Genomic DNA, 24655 nt, shown 5'->3' with positions numbered 1-24655 from the left:
ACAACTCAAGCTCCAGAGACCACCATGGAGAATATAGCTCAAACTCCACCTAATCATGAGGTGACAGTTCAAACTCCAGGTGAGAATCAACCTCATCTTTATTACTTCCCCAATGTTATAGTTAAACCTTCAGATGTGGAGGTTACCATAACTTCAGAGCCTCCCAAAGAGGCTGAATCTTCTTCAACCCAGCAGGAGACCCCAACTCAGCCTCCAGAGCATTCTGAGGAGGTGAAACCTTCTGCCACCCAGGAAGAGACCTCAGCCGACTCTCCAGGCTTTCCTGGGGAGGCTGCACCTTCCCTCAGCGAGCAGGAGCAGCCACCTCAGCCTTTTGTGTCTCCTGGGGAGCTCGAACCTTCTCAAATCCAGCAGGTGGCCACAGCTCAAACTCCAGAACCCCCTATGGAAAGTATAACTCAAACTTCACCAAATCATGAGGTGACCATTAAACCTCCAGATGTGGAGGTTACCATAACTTCAGACCATACCAGTGTGGCTGAATCTTCTCAAACCCAGCCAGAGGCTTCACCTCCAGAGTATCCCAAGGAGGTAGAAACTTCTCTAACCCAGCAGGAGCAATCAACCCTATCTCCAGAACATCATGAAGTAACAGTTTCACCTCCAGAGCACCATCAAACTCAACATTCAAACTTGCCCAATGACATTTTTAGGCCTGCAGATGTGCAGGTCACCATATCAGGAGAGCCTACTGCAGAGGCTACAGATCAGCTCTCAGTGCCAATCAGTGATATGGAACCTTCTGTAACCCAGCAAGAGGCCCCACCTCTGTCTCTAGAACCTTCTGAAGAGGTTGAACCTTCAGATCATGTGGTTACCCCGACTCCAGAAGTCACTAATGAGGTTGACATTTCATCCCAACTGGAGGCTCCAGTGCCCCCTCAGCAGTTTGAACCTTTGAAAGGCCGACAGCAGCCAAATGTCCCTGGAAAGGATGAACATTCTCCAATCCATCAAGGAGTCCCAACTCGGCCTGAGGAGCTTCCTGAGGAACCATCTTCAGGCCAGCAAGGAATATCACCAATTTCTCAACAACCCACTGTGAGTGTTGAACCTTCACTGTTCCACACACCTAAGCCTCCAGGATTCTCTACAATGGCTGAACATTCATTGTCAGATGAACATTCATTATTTTCACCTCTAGATCTGTCTACAATTTTCAGAAGTCTTTCAACATTGCCTGCCACCACAGTTAAACATGTGGATTTGGAGGTTACCGTATCTACAGAGCCCACTTCTAAAGGCGAATCTTCCTCAACCCAGTGGGAAGATGCCACTCTGCCTGCAGTTCCCACTGAACAGGGTGAATTTTTGCCAACCCAGTCTGATCCCCTTTCCCTACCTCCAGATCCCCCTGAAGTGTTTGCATCTTCTCTAGTCCAGCAAGAGGCTGTGGCTCAGACTCCAGATCCCCCTAAGGAGCTAGAACTTTCTTCAGTCCAACAGGAGGCCCCAGCTGAGGCACCAGAGCCCCTTAAGGAAGTTGGACCATCTGGGAGCCATCAGGAAGCCTTAGGTCGTCCTCCAAAGTCCACTGAAGAGGTCAGACCTTTTCCAACAGAGCAGGAGTCTCCAGCTCAGCCTCTAGGGCTCCCTAAGGAGGTTATGGCTCAACCTCCAATGAATTATGAGATGATGGTTCCAACACCAGGTCTAGATCAAGCTCACTATCCAGCATTGCCCAGTGTCCCACTTCAGTCTGCGGACATGGGGCTTACTGTAACTCCAGAACCTACTACAGAGGTTGAACATTCTTCATTCATACAGGAGACCCCACCTCAACCTCCAGAGCCACCGAAGGAAGTTATTGTAGGTCAACCCCAAATATATCAGGAGGTGACAGTTATGACACCAGCTCAGGATCAAGCTCACTATCTAGCATTGCCCAGTGTCCCACTTCAATCTGGGGACCTGGGACTTACTGTAACTCCAGAACCTACTACAGAGGTTGAGCATTCGTCATTCATGCAAGAGACTCCACCTCAACCTCCAGAGCCACCAAAGGAAGTTGCTGTAGCTCAAACTGTAATATATCAGGAGGTGACAGTTCCAACACCAGGTCAGGATCAATCTCACTATCCAGCATTGCCCAGTGTCCCACTTCAGTCTGCGGACCTGGGTCTTACTGTAACTCCAGAACCCATTACAGAGGTTGAACATTCTTCATTCATTCAAGAGACCCCATCTCAACCTCCAGAGCAACCTAAGGAAATTGTGGCTCAAACTGTAATATATCAGGAGGTGACAGTTCCAACACAAAGTCAGGATCAAGCTCAGTATCCAACATCACCCAGCGAAACATTTCAATCTTTGGGCCTGGGAATTACTGTAACTCCAGAACCCACTGTGGAGGCTGAATATTCTACAGCTCCAATGACTACAGTTCCTCCAAGGCTCCCTGAGGTGACACTTGCACATCCCAATCAGGTTCAGGCTGAAAATCCAAATCCACTTCAGCCTGTGGACCTGGAGCTTTCCATAACTCCAGAACCCACTACGGACATTGAACTTTCTCCAGTCATGCAGGAAACCACATCTCAACCTCCAGAGCCACCTAAGGAAGTTGTAGCTCAACCCCCAGTGCACATAGAGGTGACACTTCCAACACAAAGTCAGGATCGAGCTCAGCCTCCAGCATTACCCATTATCACACTTCTGACTTTAGGCCCAGTATTTTCCATAACTACAGAACCCACTGTGGAAGTCGAACATCCCATAACCCTGAAGGAGACTCCACCTCCTCCTAAGCTCCCTGAGGTGACCTTTCCACTTCCCAACCAGGTTCAGGTTCAGAATACAAAAGTGACTGAAGGTCCAGTTCCATCTTATGTTGTGGAACCAACCTCACCTCCAGGGTCCAATACAGAGGTTGAACCTTCTCCAACTGTGCAGATGACCCCAACTCAGCCTCCAGAGCCACCTAAGGAACTTGTAGTACAACTACCAGTATACCAAGAGGTGACACCTCCAAACCAAGGTCAGGATCAAGCTCAACATTCAACATCTCCCAGTGGCTCAGGTAAAAATTTGGAACTGAGGCTTCTCATAACACCAGTGTCCACTACAGAGGTTGAACCTTCTACAGCTCAGATAAGTACTGCTCCTTCTTTAAAGCTTCCTGAGGTGACGCCTCCACATCCAGACCAAATTCAGACTTGGCAGCCAAACATGACCGAGGTCACAACTAAACCTTTGGACCAGGAATCTACTGTAACTCCAGAACACACCATGGAGGTTAAACCTCCAAACATGCCAGAGACCCCAACTCAGCCTCCAGAGCCACCTAAGGAAGTTGTAGTTCGACCCCCAGTATATCAAGAGGTGACACTTTCAACACCAGGTCAGGATGAAGCTCAGCATTCAACATCGCCCATAGTTACGGGGCTTTCCATAACTCCAGTGTCCACTACAGAGGCTGAACCTTCTACAGTCCTAACAAGCACAGCTTCTTCTTCAGAGCATCCTGAGGTGACACTTCCACATCCTGAGGTGACACTTCCGCATCCTGAGGTGACACTTCCGCATCCTGAGGTGACACTTCCGCATCCTGAGGTGACACTTCCACATCCTGAGGTGACACTTCCTCATCCTGAGGTGACACTTTTGCATCCTGAGGTGACACTTCCACATCTTGAGGTTGCGGTGACACTTCCACATCCTGAAGTCACAGTTCCACATCCTGAGGTGACACTTCAGCATCTTGATGTGACACTTCCACATCTAGACCAGATGGAGACTCAGCAGACAAACCCAGCTGAGGTCACAGTTAAGCTTTTGGACCAGGAACTTACCATGACTTCAGAACAAACTAGAGAGGTTAAACCTTCCCCAACCATGCAAGAGACTCCAACTCAACCTCTAGAGGTACCAAGGGATGTAGTAGCTCCAGCCTATTATGAAATAACAGTTCCAACACCGGGTCAGGATCAAGCCCAGCATACAACATCCCCTGGTGTCACGATCACAGTTTTACCTTTGAGCCTGGAATTTGTTGTAACTTCAGCAACTACATCAGAGGTTGAACATCCTGTGGCTCTGGAAACGATGGCAGCTCCCCATCCAGACCAGATTCAGACTCAGCCTCCAATCCCGACTGAAGTTACAATTCAAATATCCGACTCGGACGTTACCGTAACTCAAAATTCGTTGCCAAATTACAACATGGAACAAGAGATTGCCAATATCAACACCGACATGAACACCAGCATATGTGAGCTCTGTACCTGCAGAGATGAGACACTGTCGTGTGTTGGTCTCAGCCCAGAGAAGAGACTCCGCCGAGTGCCTGTGCAGGAGCCTGAAGCCTATAATGGCACCTTCACCGTCTTGTAAGTCACTTATCCTCATTCGTTCTCTGCATCCTGCCTCACATGGCAGCCTTTTCCTTGAGACACTTGTGGGCTTTCTTCATTGGTTGACTTTCTGCTTTTACCTTTTACTTGTCAGATTTTCCTTATCCTCATTCTCCTTTGTACTATTGTGCCCCTTCTCCAAACTTTTACCTGTGATGACTCTTTTTTTCTTTATCCATTTCTCTTTACTCCCATCATATCATTGCTTACCCTCTACTCTTCTGAGTTTGCTTCACTCTCTTCACAGAAGCATATTCCTCTGGGTGGCACCTGTGGCTCAAGGAGTAGGGTGCCAGCCTCATATACCAAGGGTGGCAAGTTCAAAGCCAGCCCCGGTCAAAAAAAACAACAACCCAGATCTGTCATTTACTAGTTTTGTGACCTTGGACAAGTCATTCCACTCTGTGGCTCAATTTCCTCATCTTTAAAATGGGGATTGTGATACTTACCATTTCATAGGATCGTTGTGAGATTTAGGGGTGGGAGTACATGTAATACTTACATGTATATCAGTGCCTAGCATATATATGAATGTTAACTATTATTATCATTATTCAGTCCTTTAATTATGTCCAGGCCTCATCTTTGTACCTGGTTTCCTGTATGTAGTGCCCATTTTGTGCCCAACTCAGGGCAGAGTATGACATTATCTCTAGAATATGAAAATGATGGGTAGGAGGAAAAGAAATAGGCATCAAAAGGGAGGTGATTTTTAATTAAGTACTAAAGAGATATAGAGACCATAGATGCTGTAATTCACCAGAATCTATAATCATTGAGGTGTGGAGGTCAGGGAAAGTTCCCTGGATAAGCTGAAACTTTGCCTGGGGCTTAAAAAGCATCTATAATCTGTTAAAGAGAAACATTGGGAGGAAAGCCTAGGCAACGGCATGGCTGCAGGAAGGATGGGGATTTAGAAGACCAGTCTTGCTTCCAAGAATTGGGTTAGGAAGCAATGGAAAACGTGATTATGAAAAACCTTGAACATCAGATATGGGAGTTTGAAAGTTATATGCAATGACGTATGGAGAGCCATGGAAAGTTTTTAAGCAAGAGAAAGAAATGATTAAGCGCCTGTGGCTCAGTCGGTAGGGTGCCAGCCTCATATACTGAGGGTGGCGGGTTCAAACCCGGCCCCGGCCAAACTGCAACCAAAAAATAGCCAGGCATGGTGGCGGGCGCCTGTAGTCTCAGCTACACGGGAGGCTGAGGCAAGAGAATCGCTTAAGCCCAGGAGTTGGAGGTTGCTGTGAGCTGCGTGAGGCCACGGCACTCTACTGAGGGCCATAAAGTGAGACTCTGTCTCTACAAAAAAAAATAAAAGACAAAAGGATTATTTTAGAATCCATACATAGCATGCTCTAGAGGGGGAAGCTTAACTCAGGGAGACCAAATGGAAAGCTTGTCTAGGAAAATTTAGAAGTAAAGTGAGAAAGGACTAAAGCTGAGTGCTTGTGATAGAAGTGGGAATAAAGTCCCGGGGATACTACAAAGGAAGGACAGGATTTAGTGACCAACTAATGAGTTGGGAGAGGATGTGTATAGGGAAGGGAGAAATCAAATGTGACTCCATGGTTTCTGTCCTGCATGATGAAGATAATGATGGTGGTGGAATACTATGCAGCCTTAAAGAAAGATGGAGACTTTACCTCTTTCATGTTTACATGGATGGAGCTGGAAAATATTCTTCTTAGTAAAGTATCTCAAGAATGGAAGAAAAAGTATCCAATGTACTCAGCCCTACTATGAAACTAATTGATGGCTTTCACATGAAAGCTATAACCCAAGAATAGAGGGAAGGGGGAAAGGGAGGGAAGGGAAGGGGGAGTTGGGCAGAGGGAGGGTGATTGGTGGGATTACACCTGCGGTGCATCTTACAAGGGTATATGTGAAACTTAGTAAATGTAGAATGTAAATGTCTTAGCACAATAACTAAGAAAATGCCAGGAAGGCTATGTTGACCAATGTGATGAAAATGTGTCAAACGGTCTATAAAAGCAGTGTATGGTGCCCCATGATCGCATTAATGTACACAGCTATGATTTAATAATAAAAAAAAAAGATAATGATGGTGGTATATAACAAGTGCAGCAGTCAGAGCCAATTTGAGGGAGAGAAGATCAGTTTGGGCATTTTTTTAAATTTCTGAGCATTAAACAACCAGAAAGCTTCTGGTTAAATGGAAATGTTCATTAGGCAGACGACTGTCTTATTTCTACCCCTGCCCCCAACTGGGAAAAATACACCTATAAAGTAAATAGGTAAAATTATTGCTGAGGGGCGGCGCCTGTAGCTCAGTGAGTAGGGCCCTGGTCACATACACCCGGGCTGGCAGGTTCGATTCCGACCCGGGCCAGCTAAACAACAATGATAACTGCAACCAAAAAATAGCCAGGCGTTGTTATGGGTGCCTGTAGCCGCAGCTACATGGGAGACTAAGGCAAGAGAATTGCTTAAACCCAAGAGTTTGAGGTTGCTGTGAGCTGTGATGCCACAGCACTCTACCCAGGGCAACATAGTGAGATACTGCCTCAAAAAAAAAAAAATTGTTGCTGAGGAATAGGGAACAGTGTTAAAGGTAAAGATTTAAAGTTATCCACAGAGCTGAAACTGATTGTAAGTCATTTAACAGTTTGCTTTCAAACATGTCATTCATGGATATATTTACACATTGTTAAAAAAACTCATGGTAGTACATGTGTGTATATATGTGTATATGTATATGTGTGCATGTATATATATGATATATGATAATTTATTATTTTTTTCTTCATGGGTTTTCCCTGACTTTCTTCTAGTATTTTTATAGTTTCATGTCTTAAGTTTAAATCTTTAATCCAGTGAGAGTCTATCTTAGTTACTGGTGAAAGGTGTGGGTTCAGTTTCAGTCTTCTACAGGTTGCCAGCCAGTTCACCCAGCACCATTTGTTAAATAGGGAATCTTTTCCCCACTGAATATTTTTAATTGGCTTGTCAAAGATCAAATAATGGTAAGAAGCTGGATCCATCTCTTGGTTCTCTATTCTGTTCCAGACATCTACTTCTCTGCTTTTGTGCCAGTACCATGCTGTTTTGATCACTATCGATTTATAGTAAAGTCTCAGGTCTGGTAGAGTGATTCCTCCTGCTGTGTTTTTATTTCTGAGTAATGTCTTGGCTATTCAAGTTTTTTTCTGATCCCATATGAAATGAAGTATTATTTTTTCAAGATCTTTAAAGTATGACAGTGGAGCTTTAATAGGGATTGCATTAAAATTGTATTTTGCTTCGGGTAGTATGGACATTTTAACAATGTTGATTCTTCGCAGCCATGAGCATGGTATGTTTTTCCATTTGTTAACATTTTCAGCTATTTATTTTCTTAGAGTTTCATAGTTCTCTTTGTAGAGATCTTTCACATCCTTTGTTAGATAAACTCCCAAATATTTCATCTTCTTTGGCAGTACTGTGAATGGAATATAGACCTTAACTCTTTTTTCAGCTTGACTACTGTTGGTATATATAAAGGCTACCAATTTATGAATATTGATTTTGTAACCTGAGACACTGCTGTATTCCTTGATCACTTCTAAGAGTTTTGTAGTAGAATCCCCGGTGTTTTCCAGATATACAATCATATCATCTGCGAAGAGCAAAAGTTGATATATGATAATTTAGACACATAAGTGATTTTATCCATTTATTCATTCATAACTGATATTATCTTCCAAGAGATTGGACAGACAGGAAGTTAAGCTTCTGAGGAGATGCCTTATTATTTGAGCCCATAGCCCCACATTCTTTCTTTCTTTCTTTCTTTTTCTTTTTAGACTTTCTCTTCCACATGAATTCTATTGTGTACAGAAAACAGTGCATACTGGCATGAGGCTCTGCCACATCTTCACATCGTTTCCATTTTCCCTCCTATGGTTTCTCTGATGTTTAGTAAGACTGAGGACCACTGAAAACCTTTGCCACATTATCGATATTTGGAAGATTTCTCTCCAATATGAATGTTCGTATGTTAAGGTTTGAGCTCTGGTTAAGGTCATTGCCACACTGTTCACATTTGTAGGATTACTCTCCAGTTTGAATTCTTCTATGCTTAGCATGCTATCAACACCAGGTCAAGGCACTGCCACCGTCTTCAAATGGAGGGTTTCTCTCTGTGTGATTTCCTCTATGTACAATGAGGATTCAATTTGAGTTAGAGTTTGCCACACTGTCCATATTTAAAAGGTTTTTCTCCAGAATAAATTCTTCAATGTCTAGAAATGTTCACAAACTAATGAAAGTCTATGCCACATTTTGACCACTGTAGTTTCTTTCAAGAATGACTACTTTGATGAACAGAAAGGGTTGAGCACAGTGTAAATGCCTTGCCCCCTTCTTCACATTTGTGGAGTTTCTCTCCACAAGAAATTCTGTTATGTTCACTATGAGTTTAACTAAGGAAAAAGGCTTTAGTGCATTCTCTAAATGTGTAAGTTTTATGTCCAAAGTAAATTCTTTGAAGTACAGAAAGGTTTGAGTCACAGTTAAAGGCTTTGCCACACTCTTGACATTTGTAGGGTTTCCCTCCAGAGTGAAGTCTTTGATGTCTAGAAAAACTTGTGTAGTTCTTAAAGGATTTTCCACATTCTTGACCTTTGTAGGGTTTCTCTCCAGAGTGAATTCTTTGATGTCTAGAAAGGTGTGAGTGCTGTTTAAAGGCTTTGCCAAATTCTTCACATCCATAGGGTTTCTCTTCAGAATGAATTCTTTGATGTACAGAAAGGTTGGAGTACTTGTTAAAGGCTTTGCCACATTCCTGACATTTGTAGGGTTTATCTCCAGAATGAATTCTTTGATGTCTACAGAGGAGAGAGTGCTGGTTAAAGGTTATGCCACATTCTTCACATTTGAAAGGTTTCTCTGCAGAATCAATTCTTTTTCTTGTCCAGAAACGTGTGAGTGTTGCTTGGTAAGTTTGTCACATTCCTTATAGTTGCAGGTTTTTCCTCCAGTATCAAAATTCTCATGGTTACGATATTTTGAACTGTGGCTAAAACATTTGCCATCATTTTCACACGTGTCCAGTTTCTCTCCAGTATCGAATCTTGAGCAAGACTGAAAAACTTGGCTACCTTCTTTGCATTTGGACTGTTTTTTCCAATATGAGTGATCTTATGTTCTGTAACATGTGACCAGAAGTTAGAGGCTTTCCTATAGCTTTTACAATTAAAAGTTTTCTCTAAGGTATATATCATTATTTGTCCATTGAGATTTAACAATTGTCTGAAGGTGTTCAAAGAGTTACTACATTGGAATACTTTGCCATGGGTAGCTGTTAATCATTGGTGAAGTCCACTGTAACTTACTTTCTGCTCATCACACTTATACACACTTTCCCAATATTTTGTTAAGTTTAAATTCTCAGAGCCATAGCTTTGATATCTGGTCAGGATCATCTCTGGAAATAAAATATTTGTGCCCCACTCTTGAAAACGGTCTTCAGTATAATGAGTATACAGAGCTGGGTGCTTGACTAGTGTCTTGTGTGTCTTCGCCTTCCAGGGTTCTTTGCTTTGCTCCAGACAGGTGATGAGTTCTGGCTTAGAGACAGTAAGACCCAGTAAGAACAGGTTTCTGTAGGTCACTAACATGACTTCCCCATACAAATGCTGCTGAGCAGGGTCCAAGCAGGCTCACTCTTCCATAAAGAATTCAACAGACATGTCCTTGAACGTCAACACTCCTTTGGATTCTTCCCTGAGGACCTTTTGAATGTTACCACGAGGGAGGGATGCTGGGCGCTGCAGGCAGACAGCTGCTCAGACAGCTCTGGGCATTTCCCAGCTTCCGGGATGTCCCGGTGTCCTGCAGGTCAATTCTCTGCAGAATCAGAGTGACAGAGGCTGCTGCAGAGACACTTAGGATCCCCAGGAAAGGGAACAGCTGAAGAGGAGGCCGTATCTCAGAGCCCAACTCCAGAGACAAACGCTGCTCAGAATCCTCGGTGCCGCCTTCTTCTTTCTGACTGTGCATCATTTCCCAGCTCCCGAGATGTCCCAGTACCTGCAGGTCACAGGGTGACAGAGGCTGCTGCAGAGACACCTGGAATCTCCAGGAATCCCCACATTATTTCTTGATTAATTGTGCAAACTAGGAAGCTCATAGCTCTGGAAATGAGAAAAATGGAAGTATTTTCTGTATTTGAATATCTCCTGTGTTTCTTCACAGAAATTTCCAAGGAAATGCTATTTCTTACATTGATGAGAATGTATGGAAATCATACCGTTGGACTGAGAAACTGTGAGTATATTCTCTCCAGATATGAGTACAAAAATTTAGCTGCATTGTAAGATCCTTCCTGGTCCAGAATTTTGAGGTCAAGGCTTCTAAGGAAAGGTATTTCTTCCTCCACATCTCAAATCAATGTCTGTTGATTATAATTCTATGATTATTTTAAAATTAAATTTGGTGGGCTCTCTTTAAAAGAAAGAGGCAATTTAAATGTATTTTTTATTATGTAAGTAATACACATTATACTCTTAATATATAAAAACAAAATAACAGGTATAATGGAAACCCTCCTTGTGCCCTGATGCCTGGTCCCTGAGGTAACCACTACTCCTAAGTTTGGTACATATCCTTCCAGACCTTTTCCCAAGTATTTGCCTACATACGTATTTACATATAGCAAAATAAATTTTTTGTGTGGCCTTACATTTTTTGTTTTATAGAAATGGTAACATCTTACAACTTAATTCTTTCACTTCATGATACATGTTAGATTTTTCTTTCACAGCACTTAGAGGGTTGCCCTATTCATTTAAACTCTTGCATCATTCCATATTATGGATTCCATACTATGGATGTGGCATGAATTATTTAATAATTCCCCTATGGATGGATGTTTAGATTATGTCCAGTTTTCTTTTCTTTTTTTTTTTTTTTAGAGACAGAGTCTCACTGTGTCACCCTCGGTAGAGTGCCCTAACATCACAGCTCACAGCAACCTCCAACTCCTGGGCTTAGGCGATTCTCTTGCCTCAGCCTCCCGAGTACCTGGGACTATAGGCGCCCACCATAACGCCCGGCTATTTTTTTGTTGCAGTTTGGTGCAGTTTAGTGGGGGCCAGGCTCGAACCTGTCGCCCTCGGTATATGGGGCCGGCACCCTACTCACTGAGCCACAGGCGACACCCTCCTATGTCCAGTTTTCTTGTTAGGTGCATTGCTGCTTCTTTGTAAACTTGGGCAAATATTTCTGTAGAACAGATATCTAGAAATGGAATGGTTGATATGAGGACAATGTAGGTATTAAATTTTAATTGTCCTCAAAAAAGTTGTGCCAACTTATACTATACTCAACAGAATATGACAGCATTTTACCACTGAGTATTCTCCAACTCTTTGCTGATATGATGGGTGAACAAAAAGTGTCCTGTCTGAATTTTTCTGATTACTCTTGAATTTAAATACCTTTATTTGTTAAAAGTTGGTGAACATTTGTGTTTCTTCTGAGTTTTCTGTCCTTTATCCATTTTCCTTTTGAATTGTTTTTATCATTTTCTTATTAATTTATTAAAGCAGTCAATTTAGATACATAAGGTATTTTGGAAAAATACAGTAGTTTGTGTGTCATCAGTTCAACTTGTATAGGTGATCTCTGAGTTTTCAGTTTTGAAAATAGAGATGTCGTTTTATTTTCCATGAAAGTTTGTCCCCTTGTAATATGATTCCATTTATATAAAGTTCAGGAAGAGGCAAAACTAAAGTATGTTGTGTATGACTGACATATAACAGGTAAAACTATATTTTGAAAACAAGGAAATTACTATAAAAGTTAAGATAGTGGTTATCTTCAGAGGTCAGAGAGAGGGTTGTGATTGGAAAGGGCCACACGAGCTTCTGGATGCTCATGGTACTCTTTCTTGACGTGATGATATTACATGGGTACCTGCTTTACAATTATTTAAACTGAACATTTAAGTATATGCATTTTATGCACATTGTATTTCTCAAACAAACAAACAAACAAACAAAAAAAAACCTTTTTTAAATGGGAGGAAAGCCTACTGACTTCACTTGTAGCCTGACATAGGTCCATGTGGGGCTTTAATAATAACATTTGGGGCTCAGTGCCTGTAGCTCAAGCGGCTAAGGCGCCAGACACATACACCAGAGCTGGCAGGTTCAAATCCAGCCTGGGCCTGCCAAACAACAATGACAACTACAACCAAAAAATAACTGGGAGTTGTGGTGGGCACCTGTAGTCCCAGCTACTTGGGAGACTGAGGCAAGAGAATCTCTTAAGCCCAGGAGTTGGAGGTTGCTGTGAGCTGTGACGTCACAGCACTCTACCCAGGATGACAGCTTGAGGCTCTGTCTCAAAAAAAGCAACAACAACAAAAAAAAAATTGGGGGGAAAGAGATGAGGAAATGGCAGTTCTGCTGGTCTTGATTAGAACCAGTGTTGGGTTCTAACAGGGATTTTGTGATCTAGAGAGTAGGCATTAAATATACAGTTTGGTGGGAATAGTGGGTAGGGGTGTGTGTGTGTGTGTAGAGATTTGGACACAAAAGGAAAATGTGAAGAAATGTTTGAATGAAAACAAAGCAGATGTTGCCACCTTGAAATTAAATAAGAATTAGTGTATTCAATTGGCACCATTACCCAGGTTTCCTCCACAGATAGGAGTTAGTCCTATATGGCAAATAGTTTGCATTTTTATTTAGAAATAACCTCTTCCGGGTGGCGCCTGTGGCTCAGTCGGTAAGGCGCCAGCCCCATATACCGAGGGTGGCGGGTTCAAACCCGGCCCCGGCCGAACTGCAACCAAAAAATAGCCGGGCGTTGTAGCGGGCGCCTGTAGTCCCAGCTGCTCGGGAGGCTGAGGCAAGAGAATTGCTTAAGCCCAGGAGTTGGGGGTTGCTGTGAGCTGTGTGAGGCCACGGCACTCTACCTAGGGCCATAAAGTGAGACTCTGTCTCTACAAAAAAAAAAAAGAAATAACCTCTTCCTTTACACTGTTGGTGGGACTGCAAACTAATTCTACCTCTTTGGAAAGAAGTATGGAGAATCCTCAAAGAACTCAAATTAGATCTCCCATTTGATTCCTCAATCCCACTATTAGTCATGTATCCAGAAGAAAAAAAAATCATTCTATCATAAAGCCATTTGTACTACGTTGTTTATCGCAGCTCAATTTACAATTGGCAAAATGTGGAAACAATCTAAATGCCACCAACCAGGAATGGATATACCAAACTGTGTTATATGTATACCATGGAATCCTATTCAGCCATTAAAAAAGATGGGGACATTACATCTTTTGTATTAATCTGTATGGAATTGAAACACATTCTTCTTAGTAAAGTATCACAGAGTGGAGAAGCAAGAATCCAATGTACTCAATACTAACATGAGGCCAGTAGATAATCTGATACATTCCCACATAAGAGAAAAACTCAAATCAATTCAAGGTCTGGGATGGGGAAAGAGGGAGCAGGGAGAGGGGAAGGAGGAAGATGGAGGTGCTCCCACTCAATGGGCCCAATGTTCGAGCGTATGGCACACTTCTTGGGGGCAGTACACAATTATAAGAGGAACTCTACCTAACTAATGCAAACATTGTAACCTATTTCTTTGTGCCCTCAGATTAACCCGAAACAATAATAAAATCTTAAAAAAGAAATAACAAATAACCTTATCCTTTTTCAGAATTCTCAGTGAAAATCATTTGACCGAATTACATAAAGATTCATTTGAAGGCCTGCTATCCCTCCAGTATTTGTAAGTTAGTTAGTTAATCATATTTATTTATGAGCTTTTAGTGATATTATGTGTAAAGTGAATAAGGGGTTCAAATTAGATAATCTCTAAAACTTCTTTCAGCAATCAAATGCTGCAGTTCTCTAAATCCGTGTAGAGTTTTAGCCCGTCTCTAGCCCATTTCTGTGCATTTTTAGTTTTTAAAATCATATAGATAAGATACGGATAGAAAAAAACTTTGGTTATAAGGAAAAAGTGGTAATAACTTTTGAGCAATTATTGACACCCATTGAACCTTGTTTTATAAGTTTTATATATCATCTGCTTATATTTATATTTAGTCTACAACCCATAGAGCAAATCTAATCCAGTCTGTTTTTATTTACAGCCTTTAAGTTAAGAATGGTTTTTACATTTTTAAAGGGTCTGTAAAAGAAAAAGAAAAACAAGAATATGCAACAGAGACCATATGTGACCTACAAAGCCTAAAATAGTACTATTTAGCCTTCAGAAAAAGGCTAAATTTGGGTGGCGCCTGTGGCTCGAAGGAGTAGAGTGCCAGCCCTAGGTGCCGGAGGTGGTGGGTTCAAACCCAGCCCCGCCGAAAAAAATGCAAAAAAAGGAAAGAAGAAGGATTTGAAAAAGTTGGTTTAGTAGCATGAGAAGAATTAAACTTTAAGTTGTTGCTCAAAGGAAAGGAAAGGAAAATATAGACCATCTACACTAGTTTGAATGCCATCAATCCAGAATTTTTTGATAATTTAATCTGAATTAAATTAACATTTAACTATTAAATAAGCAGATGAATTATAAAGAATAAATATATTTAAGAATATAAAATATTAAAGAATATTAAATCATATAGATATGATTTAATTTAATCATACATTAAATATATATATTTAAGAGAATAGGCTGGCAGTGAGGATTTCATAGCAGAAATTACTATACTCTTATTGAAAATAGTTGTTTAAGGACAAGTGCAGTGGCTCACACCTGTAATCCTAGCACTCTGGGAGTCCAGGGTAGGAGGATCCCTTGAGCTCATGTGTTCGAGTGCCGCCTAATTGAGAGTGAGACCCTGTATCTACTAAAAAATAGAAAAATTATACAAACATTATGGTGGGTGCTCATAGTCCCAGCTACTCGGGAGGCTGAGTTAGGAGGATAGCTTGGAGCTCAGGAGTCTGAGGTTGCTGTGAGCTAGGCTGACACCATGGCACTCTGGCCTGATGCAACAGAATGAGACTTTGCCTCAAAAAGGAAAAAAAAGTTGTTTAAATTATGGTTAAATGGTATAGCTAGAAATGTTTACAATGAATAAGCATATTACCAATGCTCCTAATTCTTCCCAAATTACAAAATGAACAGTTCTCCTGCCTTATTGCCAAGGAGGGAATACTTGCATGGTATTTATTTCTATCTTTTTAAAGATAAGAAGATACTATATCCCTTGCTATGAAAGTCTGAGTTTTATCCTTTGCCCACGGCAAAGAAGTGTGGTCACGAAGTGTGTACATCATTAATCTTTATTAAGCTCACTAATGTTGCTCTTTAGCAAATAGATTCTTCTTTCAAATGTAGAAGACTTAAGGGAAGTAGGTACATGACACTAAAAATAGTCCTTTGAATGATCTAACCTTCTAGGCCTTAAAGGCATGACCACTTTTGTACTGGTCTTCTTAGGCACCTCTGCCACATTTGGGGAAAAAAGTAAATGACGTAATTGCTCAATGGAGTAGGCCCTTCCTTACTTCCACAATGACATATGCATATTTTGTAAGCTAATCTTTCATGTTAGGATATATTTTCATTCATTTAAAAAATGCCAACCAATTAAAAAAACAAAGAGAATATGCCAACCACTTTGCCTAATATTAGAGTCAGAGAGATGAGTAAGACAGGATTCCTACCCTTCTAAGAACTTAACATTTCATAGGGGAAACAAACATGTAAGCATCAACCATAACGCCACAAGCACTAAGAGGATGACAAAGGGCTGGTTGCAAAGGCCCAGAAGAAGGATACAAAGTAATAAAATTGCATTTCTTTTAAAATATTTTTTTTCTTCTTCTACTTGTTCTCAGCTTTTCACTCATTTTATAAATACAGTAGAACCTCCATGGTAGACCACCTCCATAATTTTACCTCATTTTCACAGACCAGACATGTGCCACATGTGCTCAGTGGAAGTTCCTTATGCCGACCACCACTGTATGTTGCCTGGTTTGTTATAGTCCAGTAAGTGATCAGCTTAGAGAGGTTCTACTGTATTCTCATGTGTCAATTTTAAACACAGTGGGCTTGCAGATGAGCAAGACCTAATCCCTGCTTTCAAGGAGTTTATACTTAAAAGAAATGGGAGCAAAAATAACTACATTGAAAAGAAGACATAGCTATGGGCACTAAGAGGGACAAACTGCTTCTGGAGCACAGAAGGAGGAGAAAAGACTTGAGTTTGGATCAGAGAAGATGTTCCTAGAGCAATGCTGCTAGAACAGGATCTATCAGAAGGCCATCAGATATCCTTAGACAGATTTCCTTGGACAGATTTGGGGGGAAATAGTCTAAACTTGGAAAAGGGAAATGGGAGAAAGGCAAAATACAGCAAAGTATTTGAGGAATGCTTTGAGTACCTGCAGAGTGCAAGGAGAGAGAGTAGGAGACTGGAGCCAGACTTTCTAGGGCTTTGAATGCCAAGCAAAAGCCATCGCAGGGAACCATGCTATACCACCATGCTTTATGCCCATCTTAAGTCTGCACCACAAGCATTTGGAGGTCTTGTTAGGCCTTGGTTCTGGACTACAACTCCACAGCTACTGATTCAGTCAGTTTAGAGTAAGGCCAAGGATTTGCATCTTTCATAAATTCCCATATGCTGGTCTTTGAGAATCACTTCTGGAGAGTTCATCTGGTCATTTGTGTGCAGGATAGTTTAGAACAATGGTTCTCAACCTTCCTCATGCCGCAGCCCTTTAATACACAGTTCCTGTGGGTCGCGACCCACAGGTTGAAAACCACTGGTTTAGAAGGAAGAGATACCAGTCAGAACAGAGTGACAACAGCCAGGTGAAGAGCGAGGGATAAACTGGAGTCAAGAGAAATAGTCAACTATAGTTAAGGGGTGTTTTCAAATAAAAATCCAGTTCCGTGTTGCCTTTTGGTCCGTCCCATCACTGTACCACCAAAAAAAATCGCTTTCATGGAATATTAAGGCAATATAAAACCAAAATGAATTTCTATTAATATGGTATAATTCTGAATTAGTTCAAAGTTATGTATTAATTAGAAGGGTAACTTCCTTTCAAAGGATGTGAAGGGATAGCTTTTATCTCTTTTGGTATTGAACTAGCTTAGAAAAACAGAATTAAACCAGAAAGGTGTAAAATGTGAGGTTATTCCTTTTCATATTAGAAATTATATAGAAAAATAAAAACTTGAAGCTTCTAATCTAGAATTTGATGAGACTACAAAAGGTTGTTTAATCAAGTCTCCTGCTGCCCAGGGAAAGATTACATCCAAAATCTTTTAAGATCTACAGTTGCATATTTTATTGGTGAAAATCATGAAATACAGGGAGCATTAGGGGGCTATGGAAAGTTCAAATACAAGTCCAAAAGTTTAGAATGTAGACAAAAGCTACATATTCATTATTATCATTCTAAACTCTACTAGTTGTTCCTACTAATTTGGTATCGAATCAAGGCAATGTCTTCCTTTCACGTTTTCTAGAGATTTATCCTGCAATAAAATCCAATTTATTGAAAGACGTACCTTTGAATCACTACCATTTCTGCAGTATGTGTAAGTTACAAATAGAACTTCATTACATTTGGAACTTTTATTAAACTTATAAACCCTCTGCTATTCATTTTGAAATATGATTAAAATTTTACTAGTAGAAAGTTAGTAAAATTATATAGCAAATTCATTTAATCTCTAGCAAAGATTAGTGTGAGAATTATTACACAGATCAGAGGGGATCATAATAGAACAATGGTCTCAACTAGTGGGATTTTGTACCCAGACGACATTTGGCAATGCCGGGAGACATTTTCAGTTGTCACAACTGTGGGTATGTTACTGACACCTGGTGGGCAGAAGCCAGGAATGTTGTTGACCTACAATGTACAGGACAAATCCCCCAAAGAATTATACAGCTAATATATCAATAGCACTGAAGTTGCAAAACTCTGTCGTAGAGAAATAAAGATCTCTTAACACAAGTATTGGCTGAGCATTCACTGGTTTGTATCTACACATTGCATGTATAGTAAATACGAAAGTATAAATCATGAGCCAATATCTTCTACAGCGAAATTCCCTTCGTGTACGGAGAAAGTACTGAGGTTATGTTTTGTCATATATAAGTTAGAATCACTGCCAAATGATAAATGCTCTGAAAGAATATCTTTTCTTCTTCTTTATCGGCTTATGTCTTTCCTTTTTCTTGTTGTTTTTTGTAGAAATCTTGGTTGCAATTTAATCACTGAACTGAGCTTCGGAACGTTTCAGGCGTGGCATGGAATGCAATTTTTACACAAGGTGTAAGTTAAATAGATGAACACATAAAAAGCTATGTGTAAAAGCATCATTCAGTTATCAGTTAACTAGATATAAGCTCATTATGAACTCTGAATAGCATATCTTAAAATCCATCCAATTTTTCTGTTTTAATTTTTTTTAAAGTTATATTTATATTTCAGAGAAAGGAATCATCCATTTTTTTCAGGTGAGGAAACTAAGGGACAAAGGGGCCAGGAGACTTGTGTAACTTCCATATGACATGCTCTGCTTTCCCTAGAAATGATCTTTGGTATGGGTGATAAAAGATGTCAAGCAAGTAATGCTCAAATTAGCATTGTCTTGGGAGCCCTAGCAATGCTGCTTTGATATGTGAATTGTCCTTGAAATCCTACGTTTGAATATAAGTTTGATTCCTACTCATGTACAGTTTCTAACCGCTGAAATGTATACAGCATATAGCCACAAAGAAGGAAGCGTAACACAAAGTCCTCCAGGGTGCAAAAGGGGAAGGATGTTTTCTCAGAGTCAGTTTCTTTTAGTTATTTATTTATTTATTTATTTATTTATTTATTTATTTATTTTGATAGAGACAGAGTCTTACTTTATTGCCCTCAGTAGAGTGCTGTGGCGTCACACTGCTCACAGCAACCTCCAACTTCTGAGTTTAGGCGATTGTCTTGCCTCAGCCTCCCAAGTAGCTGAGACTACAGGCGCACGCCACAACACCTGGCTCTTTATTTTTGTTGCAGTTTGGCCGGGGCTGGGTTTGAACCCGCCACCCTTGGTATATGGGGCCGGTGCCCTACGCACTGAGCCACTGGTGCCACCGAGAGTCAGTTTCTTTTAAATGGTAAACCAGGGTGGCGCCTGTGGCTCAAAGGAGTAGGGCGCTGGCCCCATATGCCGGAGGTGGCGGGTTCAAACCCAACCCCCGGCCAAAAAACCTACCAAAATAATAATAATAATGATAATAAATAAATGGTAAAGCAGAAAGAATTCCAGAAAATCTGCCATAGGGCACTTCTCTCCCTGTCACCACAAACCTTATTTTTTTAAAAAATACATACCTATGAAGAATGATCTGTGGGCATCTTTGCACTGTGGGGGAAAATGGTGTTCATGTAAAGCTATAGTGCAAAAAATGTTCAGAAAGAAAATACATTACTTTAGCCTACTTCCATATACTTGCTTTCTGACTACCCTTCAACAAGTAATGTAGAGGGGCCAGGCACAGTAGCTCACACCTGTAGTCCTCGCACTCTAGGAGGCTGAGGCAGGTGGATTTCTTGAGCTCAGGAGTCTGAGACTAGCTTGAGCAAGAATGAGACCCTGTCTCTAAAAAAGAAAAAAATAGCCAGGTGTTGTGGTGGACACCTGTAGTCCCAGCTACTTGGGAGGCTGAGGAAAGAGGATCACTTGAGACCAAGTATTTGAGGTTGCTATGAGCTGTCTTGCTATGGCACTCTACAAAGGGCAACAAAGCAAGACTTTGTCTCAAAAAAAAAAAAAAAGCTATGTAGGTTTTATTTTCTTTCAGCTCAAAATTCAATAATTTCTCTGTGATACAAGCAGATCATGGTAGGTATATATGATCTATGGCCTGAAGGAAATTTTAGACTCAAGGTGAAGATCCTCTTCTAAACTTGACTTTGGAAAAGACTGTCCACCTGTCTTGAGGTTTGGAAGTCTAATTTCACACCATTCATTTTGGGTTAGAGGGAGGGGTTTAGGGTGTGTGTGGAACTGATGAACAGTTTCTACAGAGGCTGGTCTTATAGGGACCTCTTCTCTTCCCTTGTTAATTTACTGATGCCTTGCATAGAGGAAGAACACAAGGGTCTGTTTTTCTTTTGCCCTCACACCAAAGAACCAGATTCATTAGATCCCTCCACCAAGAGATTTAGATGGCATCAGTACAAATGTCTTGAACTCACCACCTTCACTGAACATTGTCAACAGAAGAGAAGGCAAACTCTGTAAAATAATTTGAAGAGGTCTATTCTAAGAACTGAATTTGAGGACCATGGCCTGGACCCATGCCCAAGAAACCTTGAGCAAGTGGACTCACTGTGACTGGATTAGTTTGCTTCTATTCAATTCAGGGAGACAGGAATTGCATGTAAAGTCATAAATCAATACAAGGCAGGGTGTAAGTTGGTTTGGCCTAAAAAGTTGGGACATCTCAAAATGGAGGTTTACAGGTTATAGGTGGGTTTTAAAACTCTTTGATTTGTAATTGGTTAAAGAAATTAAGCTTTGTCTAAAGCAGGCGTCCTCAAACTTTTTAAACAGGAGGCCAATTCACTGTCCCTCAGACCGTTGGAGGGCCAGACTATAGTTCAAAAAAAAAAAAAAAACTATGAACAAATTCCTATGCACACTGCACAAATTTTATTTTGAAGTAAAAATACAAAACAGGAACAAATACAATCACATGGCCTCACGTGGCCCGCGGGCTGCAGTTTGAGGACCCCGGGGCTAAAGGCTTGGGATCCTTTAAATTTATGACATCTGTTAATTGGAGACAACACATCTGACAAATACCTAGAGTCAAGTGAACTGTTAAGTAAGCAGAGGACCTACAGGTTTGGCTTCTATAGCCTCAGGCCTGTTAATGAGTCTCCCAGAAGGGAGGGGGCTTGATGAGGCATTTCTGACTTCCGCTCTTAGGGCCAGCAACTCAGCCCTTTGGCCAAGAGGGGGGTCCAATTAGTCAGCTGGAGGGGGGAGCCTTAAGATTTTATTTTTAGTTATTATTATTTTTTTTTTGAGACAGAATCTTACTTTGTCGCCCCTTGGTAGAGTGCTGTGGTGTCATCTCATCTCCGCTTACACCTTTCACTGGCAACCAATATAACAAAGTAAGAGTTTGACCATCCATGCTGCCTCTGGCGGATCTTGGCCAAAAGGGGAGTTGTGAACTAAAATAAAACCTTACAAACCACAGCTCCTTAGAAGGCCTCACCTGCCGCAGCCGAGCCGGGCACGCGGGTCCCGGACGAACGGAGCTCCCGGAAGCTCCGCCCCCGCCGCTGGCCGCGCGCGCCCCCCACCTCCGCCCCGCGGCTGCTGCGCTCGGCCCTCCCCTCCCTCTCCCGCCCTCCGCCTTTGTCGCGCCTGAGGTTGCGGGTCAGCAAGAGCCTCCAGCGTGAGCGTGCGGCTGCAGCAGAGGGCCACCCAGCCCTCTCCCCCTCTTTTCTGCCTGTCTGCCTCTCCTCCCTGTCGCCGTCTCTTCCTTCCGCGCTCTGGGTCTGTGAATCTCGACCTTCATTTCTTCCACCCCGCCCTGCCCGGTCCCTGGCGTGCCCAGTCACCAGGCCGCGTGGGCCCTGCCACGCCTCCTCCCCTCCCCCAACCGCCACCCCCTCCCGGCAGGCGACACGGGGCCGCAGCTGGGCCTGCTTGGCCTGGAGCCCGTCTCAGCGCCGACACTTCTCCACTCCAGCAAGCCTCCGACCCGCCGAGCAAAATGGGAAATGAGGCAAGTTATTCTTTGGAAATGTGCTCAAACTTTGGTGCAGATGAAATTAAAACGTTAGGAAAAAGATTTAAGAAGCTTGATTTGGACAGTTTTGGTTCTTTGAGTGTGGAAGAGTTCATGTCTCTGCCTGAGTTACAACAGAATTCTTTAGTACAGCGAGTAATAGATAGATTCGACACAGATGGAAATGGAGAAGTAGATTTCAAAGAATTTATCCAGGGAGTCTCTCAGTTCAGTGTCAAAGGAGATAAGGAGCAGAAGTTAAGGTTTGCTTTTCCTATTTATGACATGGATTAGGATGGCTAGATTTCCAATGGGGAACTCTTCCAGGTGTTGAAGATGATGGTGGGGAGCAATCTGAAAGATACACAGTTACAGCAAATCGTAGACAAAACCATAATAAATGCAGATAAGGATGGAGATGGAAGAATATCCTTTGAAGAATTCTGTGCTGTTGTAGGTGGCCTAGATATCCACAAAAAGATGGTGGTGGATGTGTGGCTCTTTTTAAAGAGTACCGCCCAACACTTCTGCTTTCTTATCCATCTCTGAAGATCTGCTCAAGATGCCCAGCAATGCTCTCTGTGTATTTAAATGGAAGCATTTTTCTCTCTGAAGCCACGTTTTCCAACATGAGCCTCATGAAGCCAACCAAGTGTTATTGAACTCTTACTCTCTGAATAACTCAGTGTAGCACTTTACAGTCTGAAGAACAGCAGCATGAAAAGAGCATATCAGTGTGGTGGAGAAAGGGAAGGGGTTGGCTTTTTAATTTATTTTTCTTCATGTTTTATAACAAGAAAGTATTTATACATATGTAAATATTTATATGTAGATATATGTAGCTTTCTATGTATGTAGTAGGTTGGCTTTAATTTAATATACTTTGATTCAGAAACAAAATAGAGTAAAAGTGCCAAGCAGAACATAAAACATCCTTACTTTTATTTCACACAGTTTTTTTGTTTGTTTGTTTTTGTTTTTATTTCACACAGTTTTATATATAGATAGGAGATTGTACAATTTGAGCCCGGTGTTAGGCCAGCTGTTTTCCTTTTCCTGTGCTTTCTCCTTTGAGAGAGTGACAAAGCATTTGTTAATGTCTTATTATTTACCTTAATTAAATTTTTGTAACAAAGGAGTCTGTAACTTTATTCATACTTAAGAATATATTTCCAGGGACTAGGTCTCACTGCTGAGCAGCTTTTAATATGCCTCTCCTTGAGGAGAAAGTATAGTTCAGCGCTACTGCCAAGAGCTAGTTCTTGTGTGCACGTGATAACTGCACAGTGCTTATGGCTGCTTCATTCTGTTACTTTACAACTAGGAGCCATTGCATTTATTGAATGTCCCTGAGTAAGTGTAAGTTACCAGTTGCGATTTTATACATAAAGGCCAGAAGATAGGTTAGGCAGTCATGATTTATTATATGCCTTACTTAATGAAGAATACGTGAAATAATCGTGTAACTGCTTAGGATATCCATCTGTTTCAGTAAATGGATAATTTGTCATTAAACTTGTGTTTGAACCATGAATTTCCCTTTATGTTTCAAAAGACTTGCAGCAAATAAAAACTGGGGACATTTAATGTGCATATATGTACTAAACACCCATATATATTTGTGATTAAAATGGGACAAATCTTGCTAATTATATGTCACAGAAGAGCAAAATTCTATTCAAATTTGTACCTCTCTTTACTGTAAGGCATAGAGAATGCATAATGGTTTTCCTTGATTTGCCCATATAATTGGTAATGGGTAATAACTTAATAGATGTGTGTGATATAAAAGTAGTATATCCTGTTCTACCACTTGATGTTATCCCTTCCCTTTTCTGCAAAGGTACTATTGGCTGGAAGAAAAACATTTTGGTTAGCTTTGTATGACAGTATTTACTGATATAGTTTTTCTATAAAAACTGGTTTTATAATCATGAGTGGAAAAGGGCAGGTTGAATTGAGTTGACTGAATCTTTTTTTTTTTTTTTTGGTAGAGACAGAGTCTCACTTTGTCACCCTGGTAGAGTGCCATGGCGTCACACAGCTCACAGTAACCTCCAACTCCTGGGCTTAAGTGATTCTCTTGCCTCAGCCTCCCAAGTAGCTGGTACTATAGGCACCCACCACAATGCCCAGCTATTTTTTTTGTTATTGCAGTTTGGCCAGTGCCAGGTTTGAACCCGCCATCCTCCCCATATGGGGTGGGCGCCCTACCAGCTGAGCCACAGGCGCCACCCAGAGGTGACTGAATCTTTTTTTTTTGTTTGTTTTGTTTATGTTTTTTTTTTTTGTTTTTGTTTTGGCCGGGGCTGGGTCTGAACCGGCCGCCTCCGGCATATGGGACCAGCGCTCTACTCCTTGAGCCACAGGCGCCGCCCATAGAGGTGACTGAATCTTAAGCTGAGCGCACCTCCTGCCATGGCTGTTCCTTCAACTGAGTGCTGCACATCATGGGCTCTGCCTGTGAGAGAAAAATCCCGGTGCTTGGTGTCCTTGCATGACATGGAATTTTGCATGTAGATCAACTTAAAAT

The 24655-nt window shown here is 41.5% G+C and overlaps 2 protein-coding genes across 3 annotated transcripts in view; both read left to right on the top strand.

Annotated features, from left to right (window-relative positions):
- The first annotated feature begins 4158 nt into the window (after positions 1–4158).
- The window catches only part of LOC128588020 (leucine-rich repeat-containing protein 37B-like), a 39575-nt gene continuing 19078 nt past the window's right edge, over positions 4159–24655 (top strand). Inside the window, exons 1-4 of one of the 2 annotated variants that reach the window (XM_053594593.1) lie at positions 4159–4349; positions 10575–10646; positions 14061–14132; positions 18578–18658. In XM_053594593.1, coding sequence (XP_053450568.1) covers positions 4183–4349; positions 10575–10646; positions 14061–14132; positions 18578–18658 — 392 coding nt within the window. In that variant the 5' untranslated portion in view covers positions 4159–4182. The remainder of the gene's footprint in view (positions 4350–10574; positions 10647–14060; positions 14133–18577; positions 18659–24655) is intronic. The other variant, XM_053594594.1, reaches the window with a different exon arrangement.
- Positions 22041–23488, top strand: LOC128588021 (calcineurin subunit B type 1-like). The gene is given in 1 exon segment (XM_053594595.1): positions 22041–23488. A coding segment is annotated over 1 exon segment (564 nt). The 5' UTR covers positions 22041–22107; the 3' UTR covers positions 22672–23488.

This window comes from Nycticebus coucang, chromosome 6 (assembly GCF_027406575.1).
Source record: "Nycticebus coucang isolate mNycCou1 chromosome 6, mNycCou1.pri, whole genome shotgun sequence".
Classification (NCBI taxonomy): Eukaryota; Metazoa; Chordata; class Mammalia; order Primates; family Lorisidae; genus Nycticebus; species Nycticebus coucang.
The sequence above is the reverse complement of the archived record's forward strand: the minus strand, read 5'-3'. Positions and strand labels throughout refer to the sequence as shown.